The sequence below is a fragment of the Setaria viridis genome, chromosome 4 (genome assembly GCF_005286985.2).
Source record: "Setaria viridis chromosome 4, Setaria_viridis_v4.0, whole genome shotgun sequence".
Classification (NCBI taxonomy): domain Eukaryota; kingdom Viridiplantae; phylum Streptophyta; class Magnoliopsida; order Poales; family Poaceae; genus Setaria; species Setaria viridis.
The window spans coordinates 36,878,028-36,899,406 of NC_048266.2; the positions used below are offsets into that span (position 1 = coordinate 36,878,028).

The 21,379-nt window shown below is 42.6% G+C and overlaps 2 protein-coding genes and 1 pseudogene across 5 annotated transcripts; 1 reads left to right on the plus strand and 2 right to left on the minus strand.

Annotated features, from left to right (window-relative positions):
- Positions 1–776: 776 nt before the first annotated feature.
- On the minus strand, positions 777–8,909 carry LOC140222667 (uncharacterized; annotated as a pseudogene).
- An 836-nt stretch (positions 8,910–9,745) lies between these two features.
- On the plus strand, positions 9,746–13,880 carry LOC117851277 (protein TIC 21, chloroplastic). 4 transcript variants are annotated; one of them, XM_072293307.1, is made up of 5 exons: positions 9,746–9,887; positions 10,078–10,274; positions 12,049–12,306; positions 12,695–12,898; positions 13,369–13,880. In XM_072293307.1, exons 2-5 carry the CDS (start codon positions 10,242–10,244, stop codon positions 13,468–13,470), a joined length of 597 nt encoding a protein of 198 aa, XP_072149408.1. In that variant the 5' UTR covers positions 9,746–9,887; positions 10,078–10,241; the 3' UTR covers positions 13,471–13,880. The 4 variants fall into 4 exon arrangements, with proteins under 4 accessions (XP_072149408.1, XP_034588958.1, XP_034588957.1 ...); XM_034733067.2 differs by lacking the exon at positions 10,078–10,274 and adding an exon at positions 10,927–11,250 and having other exon boundaries at positions 9,748–9,887; XM_034733066.2 differs by lacking the exon at positions 10,078–10,274 and adding an exon at positions 10,922–11,250 and having other exon boundaries at positions 9,749–9,887.
- Positions 13,881–17,419: 3,539 nt separating this feature from the next.
- Positions 17,420–21,302, minus strand: LOC117854184 (cysteine-rich receptor-like protein kinase 19). Its single transcript, XM_034736486.2, has 8 exons — positions 20,777–21,302; positions 20,438–20,490; positions 19,749–19,837; positions 19,023–19,204; positions 18,667–18,868; positions 18,231–18,468; positions 17,993–18,146; positions 17,420–17,857 (listed from the first exon to the last, which is right to left on the minus strand). The coding sequence occupies exons 1-8, from the start codon at positions 21,218–21,220 to the stop codon at positions 17,510–17,512; spliced, it is 1,710 nt and encodes a 569-aa protein (XP_034592377.1). The 5' UTR covers positions 21,221–21,302; the 3' UTR covers positions 17,420–17,509.
- Between the last annotated feature and the right edge of the window lie 77 nt (positions 21,303–21,379).

Consider the following 21,379-nt stretch of genomic DNA (forward strand, 5'->3'; position numbering starts at 1 on the left):
AACTCAATCCGCCTATGCTTAACGCTCCAGATTTCCGAAGAGAGAATCCATCAGTCGCCACAGTATAAATGGTACTTCCCTTCCTTGTTTGCAATAGTTTTCTGACAAATGGTAGAAAAGCATGACTTGCCATTAACAAATTGAATGCAATGCTTCTAGAGAATAGGGTAAAGATCAGAGACCAGACTGCTATGATTACCTCACTATCCCTAACGAGCTTGTATTCAACAACGAAGGGTAACTGCTTCTGAAGTTCTGGCAGAATATTTTTCTTTTCCATGGAAGTATACGAGGGAAGACCTTCATATGACTAGTTCCCACAAAAGATATCCTCCGTGGATGTTGTCCACTAAGTGTCCACACATGAGAGAAACTTCCCACAGTATTTGTTGTCTGAAGAGCTGCATTTAGAAAAGATTACACAAAGTGATATTTCAAAATCAATTAGCATCGCTTCATTTTCCACTAGCAAAGCTGCCCTCAGAATGTTGGTCAAGAGAAAACAAAGAAAGGCCCACAGCAAAGTAGTTTAAGACAGCTTGTAGGCAAAGGAATGTGAGGTCATCATAGAAAAAGCAGGAGAAAGGTGTTCACATCTCAGGCTTCAGAAAGTGAAGAGTGGGATACTATGTGGAACGGTCATCTGTAAGACTATAACTAGATATGCATAGTTTGCCAATAATTTCAGATTTTAGTTAGGGTCCTTGAATCTTTCAATTCAGTTAATGTTCATGAAATTAAAAAAAAGACAAGTAGAACCATTATATGCAATTTTCAATCAAGTTCCAGCATACTAGAGAATTTTGGCATGTTAACTAAATAGCAACAAATCGGTTAAAGGTACCAGAAGTAAGTGTTTTACATAATATGCTACCTCTGTGAGGTCTGTCCTTGGCCACAGTGTTGGAGGATGCAAACAATAGAGATTTACTCTCACCTGACTTTATATTCTCAGCCTGAGTCATATCTTTTGCACTTGAAACATCAGAAGTAGAGGAGCCCAAAACAATCTGATTTTTCCTTTTCTTAAAATAGGGATCAGATGTTGTGGATGGCTGCATCAACTTATCCGTGGAACTGTTACTTGAGTCACCAGGATGTTGCCTCTGTGAAGCAACTAGTTGATTTAACTTCGGTCTTACATAAACTGCTTTACCAGCATCCAGGGGTTCAGACCTATGCAATGGATTATCAACTCCTGAGTTAACCTGCCCATTCGAATCTTCCTTTTCAGTTTCAAGAAGCTGCTGGTTCTGCAAAGTCTGAGACAAAAGCTCCAAAAGATTCACAGCACAACTGATGGATTTGGTGTGAAGTGGCAAAGGGGGAGTCTTGGGTCTTTCAACTGAAAGATTAGAATGTGCAACGGCGTCACTTGAATCAACTTTCCTGACAAAGTTCAAGCTCCTCCTCATAACAGGCTTACTCAACTTATTTTGAGCATCTAGATTAGAAGAACGAGGGTAATTTCCAGTGGCTGGATTTCTAATGAGGGCATTACCCTTGCGGTTATAAGAGTTTTAACTTTGGCCATTCTTCTTTATTGGCAGTTTGGGGGGCAATCCTGAAGGCTGAAAAACGTGCAAAGATGAAATAGAAGATGAAACATTGTCACGACGCCATGTCCTGTGCCTTGCATTCTGGTTTAAGCGAGGGGGGCTCTCGCGATGAATTGGGCAAAGCGACCTGCTTAGCAGGTACCTTCGAAACTGTGGAGCTCGCAATATTAATTCTGGGAGGAGATTTTACTACAGAGTTGACTACTGAATCTGACACTGCCTTCCTGCTATCCTCCTTTGGTGCTAATAGCTTGTATGGAGAACTGATAGAATGCTGAGTGGATTTGCATGATTGATGTTCCTTTCTAGCTTCTGAGACAATGGCTTCGATCCAGGAAGATAACGGACCAGGCTTTGTGCTTGGAACAGCCACATGATCCTCAGTATTATTGTGATAGGTGTGATCTGGACCATCATATACCTGAGAAGCAGCTAACTCTCCACCTGGAACTGTTAGATTGATCTCTTTCCTGATGGGCCCAAAGGCCAATCAGGATCTTGATCTGCGCCCTGATCGGGGGCGCTCACCCTAGCAATGGGTGGTGGGCCCCTGTCGCGCTGCGCTATATAAACAGGGTGGGGGACCCGGCTCGGCTCACGAGGTTCGCCGCAGCCAGCCGCCCCCACCGACACACCTACCGATCTAGGTTGCGCAGTAGCGGCGGGAAGTACCACCGCCACCTCGCCGGCGACCGAGCTCGGCACTGCGCGTCGCTGCCTTGCGCAGACTTCACCGACTGAACCCGCGATGGCCAGCAGCTCTGCTGCTCCCACCTCTAGGGGTGAAGGTAACCCCATTTCCCTCTCACTCACACTCGGCACTCACCAGGAACACCTTGACCCTCATCTCTCTCACGATCCCGACTAGATGTGCATCTAGAGATCCTAGCCCAGGCCCTAACAATGGTATCAGACACCTCCTAGAAGCCCTTCTAGATCGGGAAAAGAAGTGAACCGAGAAAAAGAAGAAGATAGAAAAGAAACAGAAACTTGAAACCCTAACCCTAACCCTAGATCTAAAGAAAAGAGGGACGCGGGGAGACTTACCTGCTGTCGCCTTCACCGCCGCACGTCCACCGACGACGAGCGGCAAAGGCCGGCCGAGCCTTGGGCTCGCCGGGGAAAAGGTTCACCCGAGCCGCCGGAGCATCCGCTCGGGGCTCGGGGGGGCCCAACAGCACCACCAAGGACCGCTCGACGGCGGCGCGCCCAACCCTCGGGGTGGACGCGCGCGCCGGCGAGGGGACCCGCGGTGGCGCCGGCCCTTCTCCATGTTCGCCATGGCCCTCTGGATCTCGACCTTTCGGAGTTCTGGAGGGAGGAAGGGGGAGGCTAGAAAAGAGGGGGAGGAGGGGGCTGCCGCGGCCGTGCGCCGGCGGGGCCATCCCTCCACCGCCGCCGCCGGCCATCGCCGGGCGCGGGAGAGACGGCCCTGCCGCCGCCGCCACGGCGGGCGCTCGCGGGGGAAAGAGGAAATGAACTAGGGTTTTTCCGGGGGCAGGCGTCGGCTGGTTTTGATCCGTCGTGATTGACGCCTGGCCGTCGGATTTGGACGGGCGGTCATGATCGTCCGGGCCACTTTCGGCCCAGGCGGAAGGAAGCGCTGGCCCAGGCCCAGGTTGCGGCCTGCACAACGACGCCGCGCGGGAGGCCAGCGCAAGCCGCTGTTGACGGGCCGTTTTCGTGGGCTGCTTTAGCGGGCCGACGGCGTCGCGTGAGCGGGCCGCACGCGGAAACGGGCTGTGGGCCGTTTTCGCGGCTGGGCCGATTTTCGCGTTTGCACAGTAACGTCTGATATTTTGTTTTTTCTATTTCCAGAAGCATTTAATTGATGTTTTTGCATAGTTTTAGTCTCTAATCTAATTTGAACCAACGGGAGAATTTGTATTAGAGATTAATAAAGTTTGTACAGTGTTTTGCTTCTGAAAATAGATTTATTTCACAGTTTCCGCTGCAAAAGTCATATTTATTGCTCCATTTAAATTTAATTTGAACCAACGAGACAATTAAATTTTGTGAGAGCATGATAAAGTTAATTAGATCATGGTGCTGTTATTTTTTGACCAACATTGTTAATAACTGTATCATGATTTAAAAAGTTCTTTTGATGCTTTTATTTCTATTTCTGCCCAACGGTGATATAGTTTTAAATTGCATCAATAGTTGTATGTTTTATTTTTTGACCAACGTTGGAAATAAATCATGCAATTGTCGTTATGATCTCACTTATGAATTGTAAATTTCAGGATCATTCAACTTAATGGCGTGTCTCAAAGAGATACCCATTCTGAAAGGCAACAACTATACAGAATGGAGGAAGAAGATTGAGTTCTCCTTCGTTTGTGGAGAAGTTGACTGGGTGCTGACCACACCGCAGCCACAAGCTCCACAGAAGCCAGTGAGGGCTGATGGTGATGATGATGCTGCATGGTAGCAAAAGGAAAGGGACTATGCTCCACTGGAGTTGGCATACACCCTTGAAAACAAACAGTGGACCACTGCCAACAAGAAATGTATGGCTTTGGTAAAGAATACGATTGAGCCTGCCATTTTGGGCTTGATCGCAGAGTGTGACTCCGTTTCAGAGTACCTCGACAAGATAAGGAATCAGTTCACTGGTTCCTCAAAGATATATGCTACCTAGCTGTTCAAGCAGCTGGCCACAGAGAGGTACAATGGCGGAGGGACTGGCATAAGACATCACATCATGAGGATGTATAACTTGGCAGCACAGCTGAAGCCTATGGATCTTGAGCTCAAGCCTGGGCACATTATGCATTTGGTTTTTGCTTCTCTGCCTAAAGAGTTTGACACTTTTGTTGTCAATTATAACATGCAGCCAGAACAGTGGGACATGGAAAAAATGATAGCCATGTGCGTGCAGGAAGAGGACAGACTTAGATCCTCACATGGTGGCTCATTGCACTATGTGAAGGATAACAGGAAAAAGATTGCTAACCCCTCTTTCAAGGCACGTGCAAAAGCTCCTATGCAGCAGAATCACCAAAAGCCTCTCACAGTAGACAAAGATCAATGTCTACACTGCAAGAAAAAGGGGCACTTCAAGAAAGACTGCCCCGACTGGTTAAAGTCAATAATGGCAAAAAGAGGTGAGAATACTATTTCTTTTGTAAATGAATCCTTGTATACACAGTATTCGAAATCTACTTGGTGGATTGACTCAGGTGCAACTGTTCATGTTGCAAATTCTTTACAGGGATTCCATTCGACGAGGACTATGCAAAGAAGTGAAAGATGCATTGAAGTCGCAAATGGAGTCCAAGCAGAAGTTGAAGCTGTTGGCGATGTCTCTCTAGAGCTAGTTGATGGTTTCATGCTTGTACTTAGAGATGTGCTTTATGTTCCTTCATTACACAGAAACTTAATAAGTATTTCACGTTTGGACCATGATGGTTATGAATGTCATTTTGGAAATGGAAAGTGTGCCATTTGGTTCGATAATGCATGTGTTGGTGTTGCCATCCTTCACAATGAGTTGTATTTATTATCATTGCGTGAAAAAGTTAATTCTGTGTGTGATGTGAATATGAATGTATCCTCGTCAGAGAAAGAAACAAAGAAAAGAAAGAGAACTCATGAAATATCGTCGAAATTATGGCACTGTCGTTTAGGCCATATTTCGAGGGGGAGAATAGAAAGACTAGTTAAGAATGAAATTCTTCCTCAATTAGAGTTCTCAGACTTAGAACAATGCGTTGATTGCATTAAAGGAAAATTTGTAAAGCAAATTAAAAAAGGCGCTAAACGTAGCACAGGAGTTTTAGAGATAATCCACACTGATATTTGTGGACCTTTTCCTGTGAAAAGCGTGGATGGTTATGACTTGTTCATAACATTCACAGATGATTACTCCCGTTATGGTTACATTTATCCAATCAAAGAAAGATCAGAAGCGTTGGATAAATTTAAGATATTTAAAGCTGAAGTTGAAAATCAGCATAACAAAAGAATCAAAATAGTAAGATCCGACCATGGGGGAGAGTACTATGGTCGACATACCCCATTTGGCCAAGTTCCTGGACCTTTTGCAAGGTTTTTGCAGGAAAATGGCATAGTAGCCCAGTATTCGATGTCGGGCGAGCCTCAGCAAAATGGAGTAGCTGAAAGGCGTAATCGTACACTGATGGACATGGTGCGCAGCATGATGAGCTATTCCACCTTACCATTGGGACTGTGGATGGAGGCGTTGAAGACCGCCATTCACATTCTAAATAGAGTGCCAAGTAAGTCGGTGCCCAAAACACCGTACGAACTATGGATAGGAAGAGTACCCTCACTAAACCACCTGCGTGTGTGGGGGAGCCCAGCTGAGGCCAAAGTGTTTAACTCAAACATCGGGAAACTAGATCCCAAAACAGTAAGTTGCCACTTCATTGGCTATCCGGAAAAATCAAAGGATTTTCGTTTCTACTGTCCAGACAGATTCACAAAGTTTGTAGAAACGAGACAGGCGATTTTCTTAGAGGATGAGATGGTGAGGGGGAGCATGGTAGCTCAAGAGATTGATCTTGAGGAGAAGCGGGTGTGTGGACCTAATCCGATGATTCAGGAACCATACTTCTCACTACCTATTATTCCCGCACCAATAGTTCCTGAGGTCGTGGTGCAAGCACCCGCTACAATCCCTAATATTGTGGTGCAGGCACCTGCTGTGATTCCACCCGTGGAAACGATGAGTGAAGTTTTGGAACCTGTCCTTCAGGAGCCAATTGAACCCATCATTACACACGAGGAAGAGTTGCAGCAGCCACCTCTGAACAGTGTGCCACAAGCAGAGGCACAGAATGTGCCCGAAAGTGAGGGGCCTAGAAGGTCTCAAAGGGTCAGAAAATCAGCTATCCCTGATTGTTATAAAGTTTATAATACAGAAGAAGTTCATATAGAAGGTGATCCCACTTCATATGAAGAAGCCATGAAAAGTGTTCACTCATCGAAGTGGCTAGAGGCCATGGAAGATGAGATGAAATCGATGAGTTCCAACAATGTTTGGGAACTTGAGGAGATTCCTAAAGGAGCCAAAACAGTAGGCTGTAAATGGGTCTACAAGACTAAACGTGACTCCAAAGGGAATATAGAAAGGTATAAGGCGAGACTTGTGGCAAAAGGTTTTACACAAAGAGAAGGAATAGATTATAATGAGACTTTTTCTCCTGTCTCATGTAAAGACTCCTTCAGAATCATAATGGCACTAGTTGCACATTTTGATTTAGAGTTACATCAGATGGATGTAAAGACGGCATTTCTAAATGGGGATTTAGGAGAAAATGTCTACATGAAACAACCAAAGGGTTTTGTCATGGAAGACAAAGAGAATATGGGATGTCGTCTAAAGAAATCCATTTACGGATTAAAGCAAGCCTCTAGACAGTGGTATCTAAAGTTTAATGATATAATAAAGAAATTTGGGTTTCAAGAGAATATAGAGGACAATTGTGTCTATGCAAAGTTCAAAAATGGAAAATACATTTTCCTAATTCTGTATGTGGATGATATCTTACTTGCAAGCAGTGATATCAGTCTACTGCAAGAGACAAAGAAGTTCTTGTCCTCAAACTTCGATATGAAGGATCTTGGTGAAGCATCATATGTTTTGGGCATAGAAATTCACCGAGATAGATTGAATGGGGTTCTAGGGTTATCGCAAAAGGCATATTTAGAAAAGGTTCTAAAGAAGTACAATATGCATGCGAGTAAGGCCACACCTGCTCCTATAGTCAAGGGCGATAGTTTTGGGAATTTTCAATGTCCCAGGAACCAGTACGAGATCGATCAAATGAAAGCGGTTCCATATGCTTCAGCTGTCGGAAGCTTACAGTATGCCCAAGTGTGCACTCGCCCTGACTTAGCTTTTGTCACCGGGGTTCTTGGTAGATATCAAAGTAATCCAGGTATAGAACACTGGAAGATGGTAAAGAAGGCGTTGCGCTACGCGCAAGGCACAAAAGAACTCATGCTTACATATAAGAGATCTGATTCCCTAGAGATAAAAGGGTATTCAGATGCAGACTTTGCGGGAGACAAAGATGATAGAAAATCCACGTCTGGATACGTATTCACTCTCGCAGGAGGAGCTATCTCATGGAGAAGCTCAAAACAGAAAGTAACTGCGTCATCAACGATGCATGCAGAATTCATAGCATGTCATGAGGCCACGGGGCAGGCAATGTGGCTAAAGAAATTTATACCCGGATTGAGAGTGGTCGACTGTATTCACAGACCACTAAAGATGTACTGCGACAATGAACCAGCAGTATTCTATGCTCACAACAACAAATCAAGCAATGCTTCCAAAGCTATTGAGATAAAGTTTTATGTTGTGAAAGACAGAATCCAGGATCACACTATAAGTCTCGAGCATATAAGAACAAAAGATATGCTTGCGGATCCGCTCACGAAAGGCTTACCTCCCAATGTGTTCAGAGAACACTTAGCCGGCATGGGTTTAAGGGAAAGCCTATGATTCCTGGATTGGATAAGGCCCAAAAAGAAAAACAATTGTTTCAAAATAGAGAGGTGTGTTGTAGCTGTTTATTCTATCGGCAATTAAGCTGTGACGATGAAACATGCTCTACATATTAATCTACGATGAAACGAATAAAAGTGAAAAGTGTAAAGCTAAAAGTAAATGATGAGATCAAGGGGGAGAATGTTAGATTGATCTCTTTCCTGATGGGCCCAAAGGCCAATCAGGACCTTGATCTGCGCCCTGATCGGGGGCGCTCACCCTAGCAATGGGTGGTGGGCCCCTGTCGCGCTGCGCTATATAAACAGGGTGGGGGACCCGGCTCGGCTCACGAGGTTCGCCGCAGCCAGCCGCCCCCACCGACACACCTACCGATCTAGGTTGCGCAGTAGCGGCGGGAAGTACCACCGCCACCTCGCCGGCGACCGAGCTCGGCACTGCGCGTCGCTGCCTTGCGCATACTTCACCGACTGAACCCGCGATGGCCAGCAGCTCTGCTGCTCCTACCTCTAGGGGTGAAGGTAACCCCATTTCCCTCTCACTCACACTCGGCACTCACCAGGAACACCTTGACCCTCATCTCTCTCACGATCCCGACTAGATGTGCATCTAGAGATCCTAGCCCAGGCCCTAACAAGAATAGAGATCCTAGCCCAGGCCCTAACAGGAACATCAAGGAAATGTGAAGACAAGAGAACAGGTTTATCTATAGGTTTATCCATTGTGTGAAAGCTGTATTGATCTAAAACATTTACAGAACTAACATAACCTGGGAGGATGGCCTCACTCTCATCATCAATATCCTTGTTTCTCTCTTTAGTTGCCAACAGGTCAGATTGAGGAGTGTTGTTACCACAGTCCACCATTAAGGGAAAATAATTTGCTAAGAAACTTAGCCATAATGAAACAACATTATCAACATGATTTGCAGTCACTTACTTAAGGATATACTTCTTCATTATTTATGAAGCTAACAAGATCAAGAATGCTCCAAGTCTTCTTATTAGCATTGCAGCTAGTCTTGACGGGAGCATAATGAGCAAGCAAAGATGACATAATACTTTTCACGAGGAGACCATCAGAGATGTCCACTCCAAGTGATTCTAACTCCATTTCCATGCCAAATATGCTCAAAATGTGTCTCACGACACCACCTTGCCTATCATAACGTGAGGACATTTTCATAATCAGGACTTTGGAATATATCTGAAAGGAACTCTTATAGTTTTCTTCAACTGACTTTAGCAGTTCCTTAGCATCCAACTCCCTTCCATCTTTCTTATAGAGAATTCCTCCCCTTATGCCTAATAGGATAGATTCCTTAATGATCCTTTTGGCAATTCTGTTGGATTTCTCGCACTTATCAATATCAACAGTGTAATTCTCAAACTTATGAGCATATTCCAAACTGTCGGATATAGTGGGAGCAACAAGCTTATCCTCACGTAATGCATAATCAAGGTCAAGAATCATGAGGATCTCTTGCACATCTTTCTTCTAGGCATGAAAATTACTTCATTGAGAGGAATGATGGCTCTTAGTGGGACTGCAATATCCTCAGCTGAAAATTATCCGTTAGCTTCCGTCGGTGGGATCGCTCGTTTTTCCTTTTGTTGCATATTAAACATCTGCAATATTCCATTTTTACCCTCCGGCCAAAACTACAGGTGCGCTCCTTGGCCGTTGGCCCAGGAGCCGATGCCACCCACTCGCTCGCGGAAGGAGGAACAAGTCCACGCGAAAGGAGCAGCGACCGGCGGCGCGTCTTGCCTGCAGCCTTCCCGGCGGCGCGACCTCTGCGCGACTCCCAGTCGGCAGCGGCGGCCTCCTCCACCCCCTTCACAGTATGTGTCTCATCTTTCCTCCTCTTCCTCTCTTATTTTCACGGTTCTAGACCCTAGTCTTTTCTTCACTCTTATAGTGCTCACGAATCGATCTAGAATTGAAGTGTATGGGTCATTCAGAGATTCAGAAGCGTAATAACTTTGTTTCTCTGTGTTGAATCTCTGTAACTTCTTGCAATTTTGTACCTAGTTCGCTGGTTTGAGATTGGAAGGGGGAGGTGGGCGAACATATGGCTTTGAGAAAGGATTAAATGAGTAGATTAGGCCCTGATATTATTGATTGGTCCTTACATTTGTTCTCTCTTCCTGAGAGATGGACTGGAGCCATACAATCTTTGTCTCAGTAAGGGTAGAATGGTCACATATAGCATGGATATGACAGAAGTGGTAAGTTTCTAGCAAATGTGATATTTTAATGGTATATATCTAAAGTTGAATCTTTTGATGATATTTTAATGATAGCAAATTTGTATATATATAAAGATGAGTTCTTTTTATGGTATGGATCCAATTTTACCTTTTTTATGTGGGCGTGAGTTTGGGTTGTATGTTCGAGAATTAAATTTCGATTTATTATTACAAATTCTTATGTGGTTTTATATTCTTATAAAAATTCCTTTGTTCATAACAGATTAACAGCAATTGATGTTAGGACAAAACAAATAAGTTAGCTGTAGTAACTTTTTGTTTGCTGATGTGAGGGAATATCATATTATGATTCATGAAGTTAAACTACAGTATGTCATGAAATCCATATATTGATCAGTAACGAGTCTTTTTTTTTAAATTTTGATTAATAAATAGTCAAATTGTATACATGTTTGGTATAAAAGCTTTATAAAAATATTTGTATTTAAAATGTCTTCAAAATATGTGTATTTACAATGCCTTTTTAAGTAACATTGGTAATATTGTTAAAGAAATTAAAATACAGAATAAGTACCACATCGATAACTCTGAACTTGTTACGCTCTCAACCAAATTTTGTACCTCTTTTGTAAAGCGTCCTGAGACGAGCTTTTTGTATCTCCAAGCAAAGAATCAGTGAGAAACTCCGTGACCATCATACCTCCCGAACGCCCAGGCACAAATGCGGTCACTCCTGCTCTCCCTAGCACCGCCGAGGCCGCCCCTCCTGACGCTGAGATGGTCGTTGGTTTCGTCTCTTGTCGCTCCGGCACCGAAGCCCCATTTCTCCGCTCCTAGCCGCGGCGCCGCCATCATTGGTACCGGTACCTTATCTTATGCTGCCAGCCAAGGCTCTTTGCCGCGCCACCTCTCCGTGGCAGCAGCGGCGTCCGGCCCTTCTGATCCCACTCCTGTCTATGCGCAGGATGAGGCTGAGCGCACCAAGCTCGCTCAGGTGCCATTCACTCGCTCACTTCGTTGATCTGTTAGGCTCCAGTAGGATTTGTGCTGTCTGGTTAAGGACAGTAGGTACTTAGTCTAATGTCCCCTCAGTTGTTGTTTCTGATTCCTGTAATAAATCAATCAATTAGGTGCTCATGTTTGAGATCCATGCGCCTAAGTAACCCACAAGGAAAATATAGGCAATGCCGTGGTAGTTTCTTGTTCTGCTTCTGCATTGAAGGATCCCAGTAGCAACCAAATGCATTATGCAGGCTGCTGTTAAGGAATGAAGTAGTACTCAGGCCTGGCATGTCAAAGAGTGGCAGAGGACATATTTTCTCACATTTTTAACTTCCTGTTAAAAACACTTCTGCCCAGCATTCGATCAGAATTGTAGAAGGTTCAACTTTGACGTTACATTGCCTTGTAGACCATTATAAGTTTCCATAGTGTGGCATTGTTTAGTTGTTCCATATTTAGCTTCACCAAAATCTCAAGTAAAATGTGATATCGTTTGTTCATGATTCCTGAAGTTGTGAGTCACTATAATCCGTCCCAAATCCATATGTTAGCTATTAGGCACCATCTTTTGTTATCATGCTGTTATGCAACTTGGTCAAATCTTTACACTTTTAATAGAGTTGTGTCCTAAACAAACTTTAATTTTATGGCTTTTCTAGATTGTCAAGCTATTTTTCTCCATCATATGGTTACGTGATCTACCGACACTCATGTTCACTGACATGTTAATTACTCTGTATATTATGACTCTCAAGTTTAGCTAATCGGTATTTACCTTTTCTTTCTGCAGGTTAGCAAAAAACTAAAGAAAACAGCACGGTATTTTAAGAATCTGGGTACCCTGGGATTTTGGTCTCAACTGGTGTGCACAACTATTTCGGCTGGAATTCTGTCATTCTCTGCAGTTGCTACAGGGGATGCAACAGCTCCCTTTACATTCATAGCAACTTCAGTTGGTATCATTGCGGCCTTTATCTCAGTATTCCGGTCATTTGGTTATATCCGCCTTTCGGAAAGGCTTAGAAGAGCAGCAAATGAACCTGCTAAGGTACTCCCATTTCCTAAAATAAACAGCCGCCATATCTTTTTTTTTTCATGTTAAATAAAGCATTGCTCCTATGTCTTATAAACCACTTGCGTTAGCCTATGATAGTGGCACATCATCTTGTACATGTCTACACCCACCTCATGTCCGCATCTGGAGCATAAACCATTCACACATTATTTGTAGCTATTGGACTTACTTTTCACTAAATCTGCTGGAAATTAAATTGACTGGACAGATTCTGATTGAAGCTAAATAAGAATTGGGAGCCAAATGGGGCCCAATAATATTTGGTGTGTTCTTTTTAGTTGCTTTTTTCTTTGCATTCTTGGTAAACTGTTTTAGACATACTTATGAGCCAAAACTAAACTGGCTTTTTCGTTTATTCCAGGCTCCTCCTCGTGCTGACGTGGTTAAGAATCTGAGAAATAGTATCATGTTTAATGTTGTTGGAATGGGTGCTGCAGTTCTTGGCCTGCAGGCAACTGTAGGTGCTTTGGTAGCCAAAGCCCTCGCTACCTCATCAGTGCCCTACTACCAGGGAATACCCCCTGGCCAAAGTCCTGTTCTCGCTTTAGATATTTTTCTTGTTCAGGTATGCCACTGTTCATTTTCAATTTGATAGTTTGCTTCACTTCAGTGTGAATAGCTATGTGGCTATTTCATGCTTCAAAATTTCCAATGATCTGCTTTATTTATAATGAGAGAGTTTGTTCCATGTATTTCAAAATGACATGCACTATATTCACAAACATTGGAACATGCAAGGTCCAGCCGTCCAAGGAACTGAAAATCATGAATCGAATCAATAGTACGATTATTTCCAATAGTAACTCTTGTCCTTATCCCGAAGGAAGTGTAGTATCAATGTATCATCCCAAACCTCACCGGAAGAAAAGAACCACTACATGTTCTAAGATTTATGTTTGGTCATATTGATCTTACCACGGATGGTTATTTGATTTGACATTGTGGATAGCCTGATTTTTTTAATTACTGGTAATCTTCAACATTGATACTGGTGCACTGATCATTTAATGCAATTTTTTCTATCATCATGTGCAGGCTTCAGCCAACACAATTCTCTCGCATTTCCTTGGGCTATCGAGCTCACTGGAGCTGCTGCGGTCTGTAACACAAGCTGCCCCGGTTCCGAAACCAGCATGAGCTATGCGTGCAGTTCTCAAGACCTGAAGAGTTTATACTTCATATGCTCCAGCTTTTTGTTGTTTGTATATTAAGTTCGAGTGCATCCTTTTTTGTATTTGTTGGTCTCCGTTCTTTTTTGAATTATGAGCCAAATCGATCTAGTTGCATTAGCTTTTCATATTTGAATGGCAAGACTCCAAACATATGAGAATGGCTCTTTTTCTCAGAAGTCAGGACTGAATACCCCATTGATGTGAGTTACAAACTCAGATAGAAGCTCCGGTGTAAATTATTCTTTTACTGAAGTACTACTTTGCTTAAGCTCAACATCCGAATGTATCTTTGGGGGAAAAAAGAAGACGGAAATGTAAAGCATACTAGATGTGCAAGGCAATGTAAAATATGAAATTTCCATTTCCTCTTTGCAACTGTAATTTTGTAAATGACTGTTTGTTACAAACTCTGGGAAATGTTGAAAAAACACAGGTACTACAGCAAGCAACTCTCACAGCTCTACCACTGGATATGAACCCTATATATTTCCTCAGTGATTTACATGACGAACAAAATCAAACCTTCAACCATGCAAAAACTGACCGCCCTGTCCAAGCCAGTCTTCAAGAGATACAAACTCCAGTCAGCGCCTCAGCCTCTTCAAGTCTTCATGTACAGTGTAACATTACCGCCTTGACTCAGTAATAACACTGCAGCTCTATCTAGTCTAATAAAATAACCTGTCAAACTCTTGCGGTTCTCATAATCCGAAGTGGCTTGATTAGTGCTTCAAGATTGTCAGCCTTCATCTTGACATCCCGTGAATCAATTCCATCAGCTGTATGTCATCTGATGATCTGAAGCATCCACATCTCCAGTGACTTCAATATCGGCACCAAGGTCAATGAAGTCAGCTAAGTCATCGCCAGAGACTTGCTCCCGTTTCTGCCTCTCTTCTTCCTCTGAAGAAACTACCCTTGCCCCTCTTCCATGGCCAATACTTGTGTCAAAATTCCTGCCCCAACTGTTGTTTTGGAGTGTGTCTGCTCTGCTTCTCTTGGATTTGTTTTTCTTCTTGGGATGATGAAGCTTGCATCCTGATTCTTGCGGGCACTCTCCTGTTGCCTCAAAGACGGGGCATACATAGCTGTGCTTTTTATGACACTGCTTGTAACAGAGATTGTTTCAAGTCCATGAAAAGATTAGTGGTCGTGATTCAGAACATGTAAAAGTAAAGTCTAAGGACCCCAAAGTTTAAAAGGTGAACAGACTCTGTTTTAAAGCAGAGTCATGCTTGTACTTCAGTGGTAGACAACATGCTTTTCCAGCTTAGGTCCCCAAAAGAAGGGTTACTCTATTCACAATCTTTCTGATCTATTTAGCTACGAAGAATCGACACTAAACTAAATTAGATGATCCAAACTGAAGGAACTAAAACGGCGTGGATTGACATTTTTTTTCTCCCAAAAACATGTCATGCCAGAAAAATATACATAAAAAACATTAGTTACTTTTTTTCTTGAGATATTGTCAACACTAACAACTAAGTGGAAGCAATGGCTTTATGATACATCCATCCGGAAAAACCATGCACCTACCTACCTTACATGGTTTTCCCTGACCTCAAAGCAGAAATATTTGCTGAAAGATGGGTTTTGCGGTTGGTCTTCCTTGACATTTCTACAGTTAAGCTACTGTCCTAGGTTAACGTCTTTAACAAATGGATTCGGCAGCCTCACTGCCCTTCTAGAGTTACGGATATCCAATTGTCCAGAGCTGGCTTCTCTTCCCTCTACCACAAGGCATCTATCTAATCTCCAGAAGTTATCGATTAACAATTGTGCAGTGTTGGATTTAATGGAACCAGGGGAGGCATTGACTGGGCTGAGGAGTATTCGTTGGCTCCAACTTGCTGGGCTTCCAAAGTTGATGGGTTTTCCAGAGAGCTTCAAAGCAGCTGCATCCTCTCTTCAATATCTTGCAATTGTAAACTGCAAAGGAATGGAGAAGTTACCGAGTTTCATCCAAGATTTTAGTTCCCTTAGGAAAATTGTGCTTCATAGCTGCCCTTCATTGAGCAGCAGATGCGCTGTGGGAACTGGTGAGGATTATCATCTCATCCGGCATGTCCCTTCCATATTATGTTGATTGAGACTCTTACAAACTAGTCTTTCAGAGGTAATGCTTATCTGCTCTAGAATGTTCTCCAGTGAATTGAATTCATTGATAATTTTCTTCTCTACCAACATAAATAGCCCACAGGCCCGTGATTATTACAGTTCATGCTATATGCTTTGTCTCACTCCGCATCATCATGCACATGAGACTTTAAGTTTTTGGCAAGCTCCTTTTTTATTTTAAACATTGATCTAGTTTGATCAAGTACCCATACCAAAAATGGTGACCTACTATCTCCCATGAATACTAGGTAATAAGGCCTTTGTTGGAGACTTCATCATCGGAGGAGTCCAATGTCAATATCGGATATAGCCCAGTTAATTGCCTATTCAGTTCATTAGTCTAATTAGAGGTATAATTTGAATGACTTCTGAATCAAATATCACATTGTTTGCTTTAGAAACTCAAAAAGTATTTGCTAATATGAGCTTGGGTATAAGTAGAGATTTCTCCCCTTCAGATTATGCATGTCCATATCAATCTTTTTTTTTGTTTGGTTAGATTAATGTATGGGCACAAAAGTTGACGCAGAACCCAAATCTGGGACTTACAAGCATTTGTGGTCATTCAGTAACTTAGAGAAACTTGTGATCTCAAGACACGGCCACCTGTTATCCCGTTGCAAGCGTTTTAGGCAAAATAAGAGCGAAAAGTTTCTAATTACGTTCTCAATTTGTTTCAGAGACAGTTACAAAACTTGTTAAGGTGATCAGAAGGCCGGAGTGTGAGGGCTCTTCCCACTACGATGAAGCAGGTCTCTGGGCTCCAAAAGTTGGTTATTAATAATTGCAAAGAGCTTGACCTGATTGAACCAGAGGAAGCCTTGAGCTATAGGCAAACCTGTGTCACATAGGCAAAATCAAGTGGAGATCCCGCTTAAGGTCTAAATTGGTCCAGTATGAATAGAAGGAGGGAGTAAATTGAGCCATAGTTTTGGTAAGGGTGTGGAATGAACAAAGTAAATAGGTGAGGGAAGTAAAACGGACTTCTTCTTCTTTTTTTCTTTAATAAAGTTGGGCTCTGGACTTGACGTCGCCATTGACCGGCGCGTAGGAAAGTGTAGAGAATGACTTTGACCAAGTCGTAGCTTTTTGTGTGGTTCTGATTTTTATTCTTTTTCTTATAACTATATCTAATTTTTACTTTGGAAGAGTTTTTGCATGGTTGATACGAGTATGGGTTTCCAAGATCTTTTTCTCCTGTGCTTGTTTGTAAAGGCCCTCTGTTTTTCAAGCAAACGACAAATTATATCTCGGGCCATGAAAAACAAAAAAAATATTGGAATCCTGTCAAGGTCCACTGAGCCACTTTATGACCGTCGTATTCAATTGACCAGGGAAAATGTTAAGTGCAAACCACCTTATCAGCAAAGACATAAAAATCCATCAAAAAAGCATACTTGCAAGTATTTAAAAAAATTGAAAAGATACACATCCATAGTGCATATAAGATGGACTATGTTGCAAAACTTTGGATGCAAAATCATTTTGTAAAAAATCATATGAAAATGACATGGTTTATACTCCTCCTTTTATTTCTCCTTTTTCTACAAGGTGTATTTCATTTTGTTAGGGCAAGACTTTGACCAATAATTACTCTAATGGTATTTATTTATTTGATACAAGATTACAATCATAATAAAGTATTTTTTTCATAAAACCTACTAGCATCATGGTTTGTGTCATAAAAATTATATATTAATAGAATAATTATTAGTTAAAAGTTTGTCCTAATGAAACAAAATAAGTCTTGTGAAAAAAAATGAAAGGAGTATATGCAACTCAATGCATGCATGTAAAAGATGCAAAGTAGAAAGTGAATATTTATCAAGGGTATATAGGGAACAACACACTTATAGTGTACTAGTATGTGAAATAAAATCATATTATGTCTCTGGTTCTACAATGATGCGAACTCTAGATGACACAGGAGCTGAACTCGTGATGGTTATAGCTATTGTCCTATTTAGTTGACCCACGCATGTCGATAAGTTGAAACCGGTAGCACCTCTGTTAATCAGCTCAGACGGCGGTTTAGGATCAGGTAACGAACTTGTGCTTTCAAAGTTCAGAAATGCAATAACATCTGACATAGTGGGACGGTCTACTGGATCCTCCTGAGCACATAGAAGTGCCACCTGAACAAATCTCACCATCTCGTCAATTTCATATCCGTCACCCAACAATGTGTCAACAAGCTCATGTAGCCTTCCATCATTCCATAGCTGCCATGCCTGGAACAATTTTCCAATTCGTTAACCATAAAAATTGATTTTTTTAGTGTAAACTTAAGCTTTATAGTTGAGTACTAATAACATTTGGGGTGTAACATATATATAGCAACTATGCTTGAATGAATGTTTACTCACATCTCGCACAAGGTTGCCAACAGTGTCTCCTTGCTCCTCTAGTATGATATTCTTTCGCCCACTAATGATTACAAGAGCTAACACCCCAAAGCCAAACACGTCTATCTTGACTGAGTAAAGACCACGAGATGCATACTCCGGAGCTATGTAACCACTGAAATAATTATCAGACTGGCATTAGAACATTGAATAAAAACCGTTATGTAGTACTATGTTTGGTGTTTAGTGTAGATCTTACCTAGTTCCCACAATTCTAATTGTGCGCCCTTCTGCTATTTCTGAGCTCAATGTTCTAGCAGATCCAAAATCAGCGATCTTTGGATTCATGTCTCGATCTAAGAGGACGTTATTTGGTTTCAAGTCCCCATGTATGATCCATAAAAGTGAGTGCTTGTGCATGTAAACAAGCCCCTCAGCTAACCCTTTAATTATCTGCAGTCTCTTATACCAGTTTAGCAATGCCCCCTTTGTTTTCTCTGCAAAATGATTAAACAAGAAATGTGTTTATGACGAGATATTATTGTTTCCATACTGTTTATAATCAAACAAGCATAGTTTCAAATGAGCCAACCTTCACATCAAAGCAGTAATCAAGAGAAATGGGGGTTGTTCTGATCTTTATTTTGATAAGAGAAATGTGGTGCTGAAAAACTAGGGTCTTTGGGAAAACATACCGAAAATGATACGGTCTAAGCTGCCATTGTGCATGAACTCATACACTAGAAGCCTTTCTTTTCCATGTACGCACCATCCCAGTAGCCTAACTAGATTGGTATGTTGAAGACTTGCGAGTTGCAATTCACTGTTGAAATCAAATACTGTTGCATTTTCATCCAATCTTTTGATGGCAACCATGACTCCACTGGTCAACTGGCCCTGCAGTTGTTACTAACAGAGTTAAGACATAAGATGCCATTCTTAAATCAATGTTTTAGTTTGTTGCTGGGGGAGCCAATGAGTACTGACTACCATCAATTAGGCACTCATTGTTCATTATTGTACATCTCACAATGTTTATGTTGATGATTACCTTGTAAACTGTACCAAATCCACCCCTTCCAACAATTCTTTTCGTCGAAAAATTGTCTGTGCCATCCACAATCTCAAAGAAATCAAACTTTTTGAATCCTGGGCAGCTCACTTCAGTACGAGTACAAAGCTTCACCAACTCATCCGTATCCATGACTTTCTCCTCTTGCAATTCCATTATCCCTGATTTATTGGGTAATCTCCTCATGTCACAAAAACAGTTTACATGAAAGTATGGAGCAATTCTATCACTAGATTAATAAAGACAGTAGAACAATGGCATTTTTTTTGCTGATCTTGTCTACTTTGTCAAGCGTAAAGAATGCATAAAACCATAAGGGTGCTGCCAATCCAAACTAGGTCTAGCAATTTATTAAGGGTCTAAAACTGGAACAAGGTCCAAACATCCATTTCTATTTTTCCTTGCAATCGTCTGTGGAACTTTTGTTATATGTCAGACTAATGCCATCTAATAGTTGTACTCTTCTATGTACTGTGTTCTGATTTTTCCATTGAGCTAGAATTATTGTAAGCAAAATATGATCAAAATTAGTCGTACATATACAATCTTTGCTTCCCCAGTAGAAGTATAGTTATGTTATTACTTCGACAAATGAAAGGGAAGATTTTTTAAGTTTCTGAAAGTGGATAGGGATAGACATGGTTTAGTTGTCCTATTTTGTTAGTCCACAAATGAGAGCGGTAGGAAATTTGTACAAGTAACTACCTCCTAACATTGCCTCCCCAACTTTACAAGGTACAGTGGTGGCTCCTCGTGAAACTATTTCATTGAGCTCCGCATCTCTTCTTGGAATCCTAAGAACAAGTAGATCTTATCACTATATAGTATATACCAAAAATTTCAATTGTTCTGATTCCAATGCTAGCAAAATTATTATATGCTCCACAACAATTCCACTTTCAAGATATGAGTTATACTGATTTCCAAGCAACCATTTTCACCTTGGTCTAAAATAAACTAGATAGGTATGATATGACACAATTACATACATATATAGGTTTTTTGTGGGTGCATACACATATAGTTAGGTCCATTGGTAACAGGAACTCCACCAACTCATTTTATATGGATATTGTTACAAAGATCTCCTGAAAAAATAAGAATTTAATTTATTACTGTTGAAAAGAAATACTACAGTTACAAAGTTTTCTTAAAAACTCGACTCGATCGCAAGCTGATTAATATGTGATGGTGTATCCACAGTTCAATGTTTAATATAAAATATGCTAAGCAATTCCCCTTTTCAAATAAAATCAATTGAAAATCAACAAGATATGGTCAACAATTCTCCACTTTTCCGGATCAGCAACGAGCCGATGATTCAGTCTAAGACAATGGTAACCTGTCAAACATCCAACATTTCTTCAAGAAACGTACTGAAGAAGGCATCCAACCTTGTTTGAGGGTTTGAACAGCTCGCGACCACACTTGGCACACCCTCTGCACTCTGCCAGACAAGGATAACGACAATTATAAAAATTATTGATGGTGCACAATTGAACAGCATACGTCATAAAGGGTTTTTGTAACGGCCTATGAATTTCCAGAAGCATTACATTCATACAAATCTGTCTAATCTGAAGCTGCAAATGCTATTGGACCCCAATTGAGACTCAATCATTCAGAGTGTCAAATGAAAGGATCAGTTCAGTCGGATTTTAAGAAACAAAAAGAACAAGCTGTGGGGATCACCAAAATTTATAGTGGTGATCAACAAGCCGAAACACGCGTACCTTGACACGGCGATCATGCGTAGCCTCGACGAGAGAGATGAGCGGGACGAGGCGGATGAACATGTCGATCTCCTGCTCCGCGGCGCGGAGCTCCTCGGCCATCCGGGCACCGGCGAGCAGGCTGCGGAGGTACCCGCAGTCCTGGCACGCCGTGACGAGCGCGTAGCACCGCCGCAGCGCGCCGCTCAGCTGCTCGAGCGGCCGCCGCGTGGCCTCCCAGCGCATCAGCTCGGCGAGCTCCAGCTCCCGGAGCAGGCCGCCGACGATCTCCACGTGCTGCGCCAGCCGGCGGCACGCGTCCCGGTGGCGGCGCGCCGCCAGCGCGGCCTGCACGACCATGGACGCGAGTCCGAGCGCGTCCACGCCGACCAGCTGCGCCACGTTCGAGGCCTGCCCCAGCACGGTCCACAGGCCGCTCGAGCTGCCCGCCAACGGGCTCGCCATCGCCGGCGCCGCTTCCTGCCTCCTCCCTCTTGCACCGCGGCTCCTCCGGCTGCGGACCTCGTCTCCGGACGCGGCTCCACCGTTGGCGGGAGAAATATATGGGTAGGTGAGGTGGGCTGATGGTAAACGACGACGACCTTGACTAGCGCGGGCGCGTGG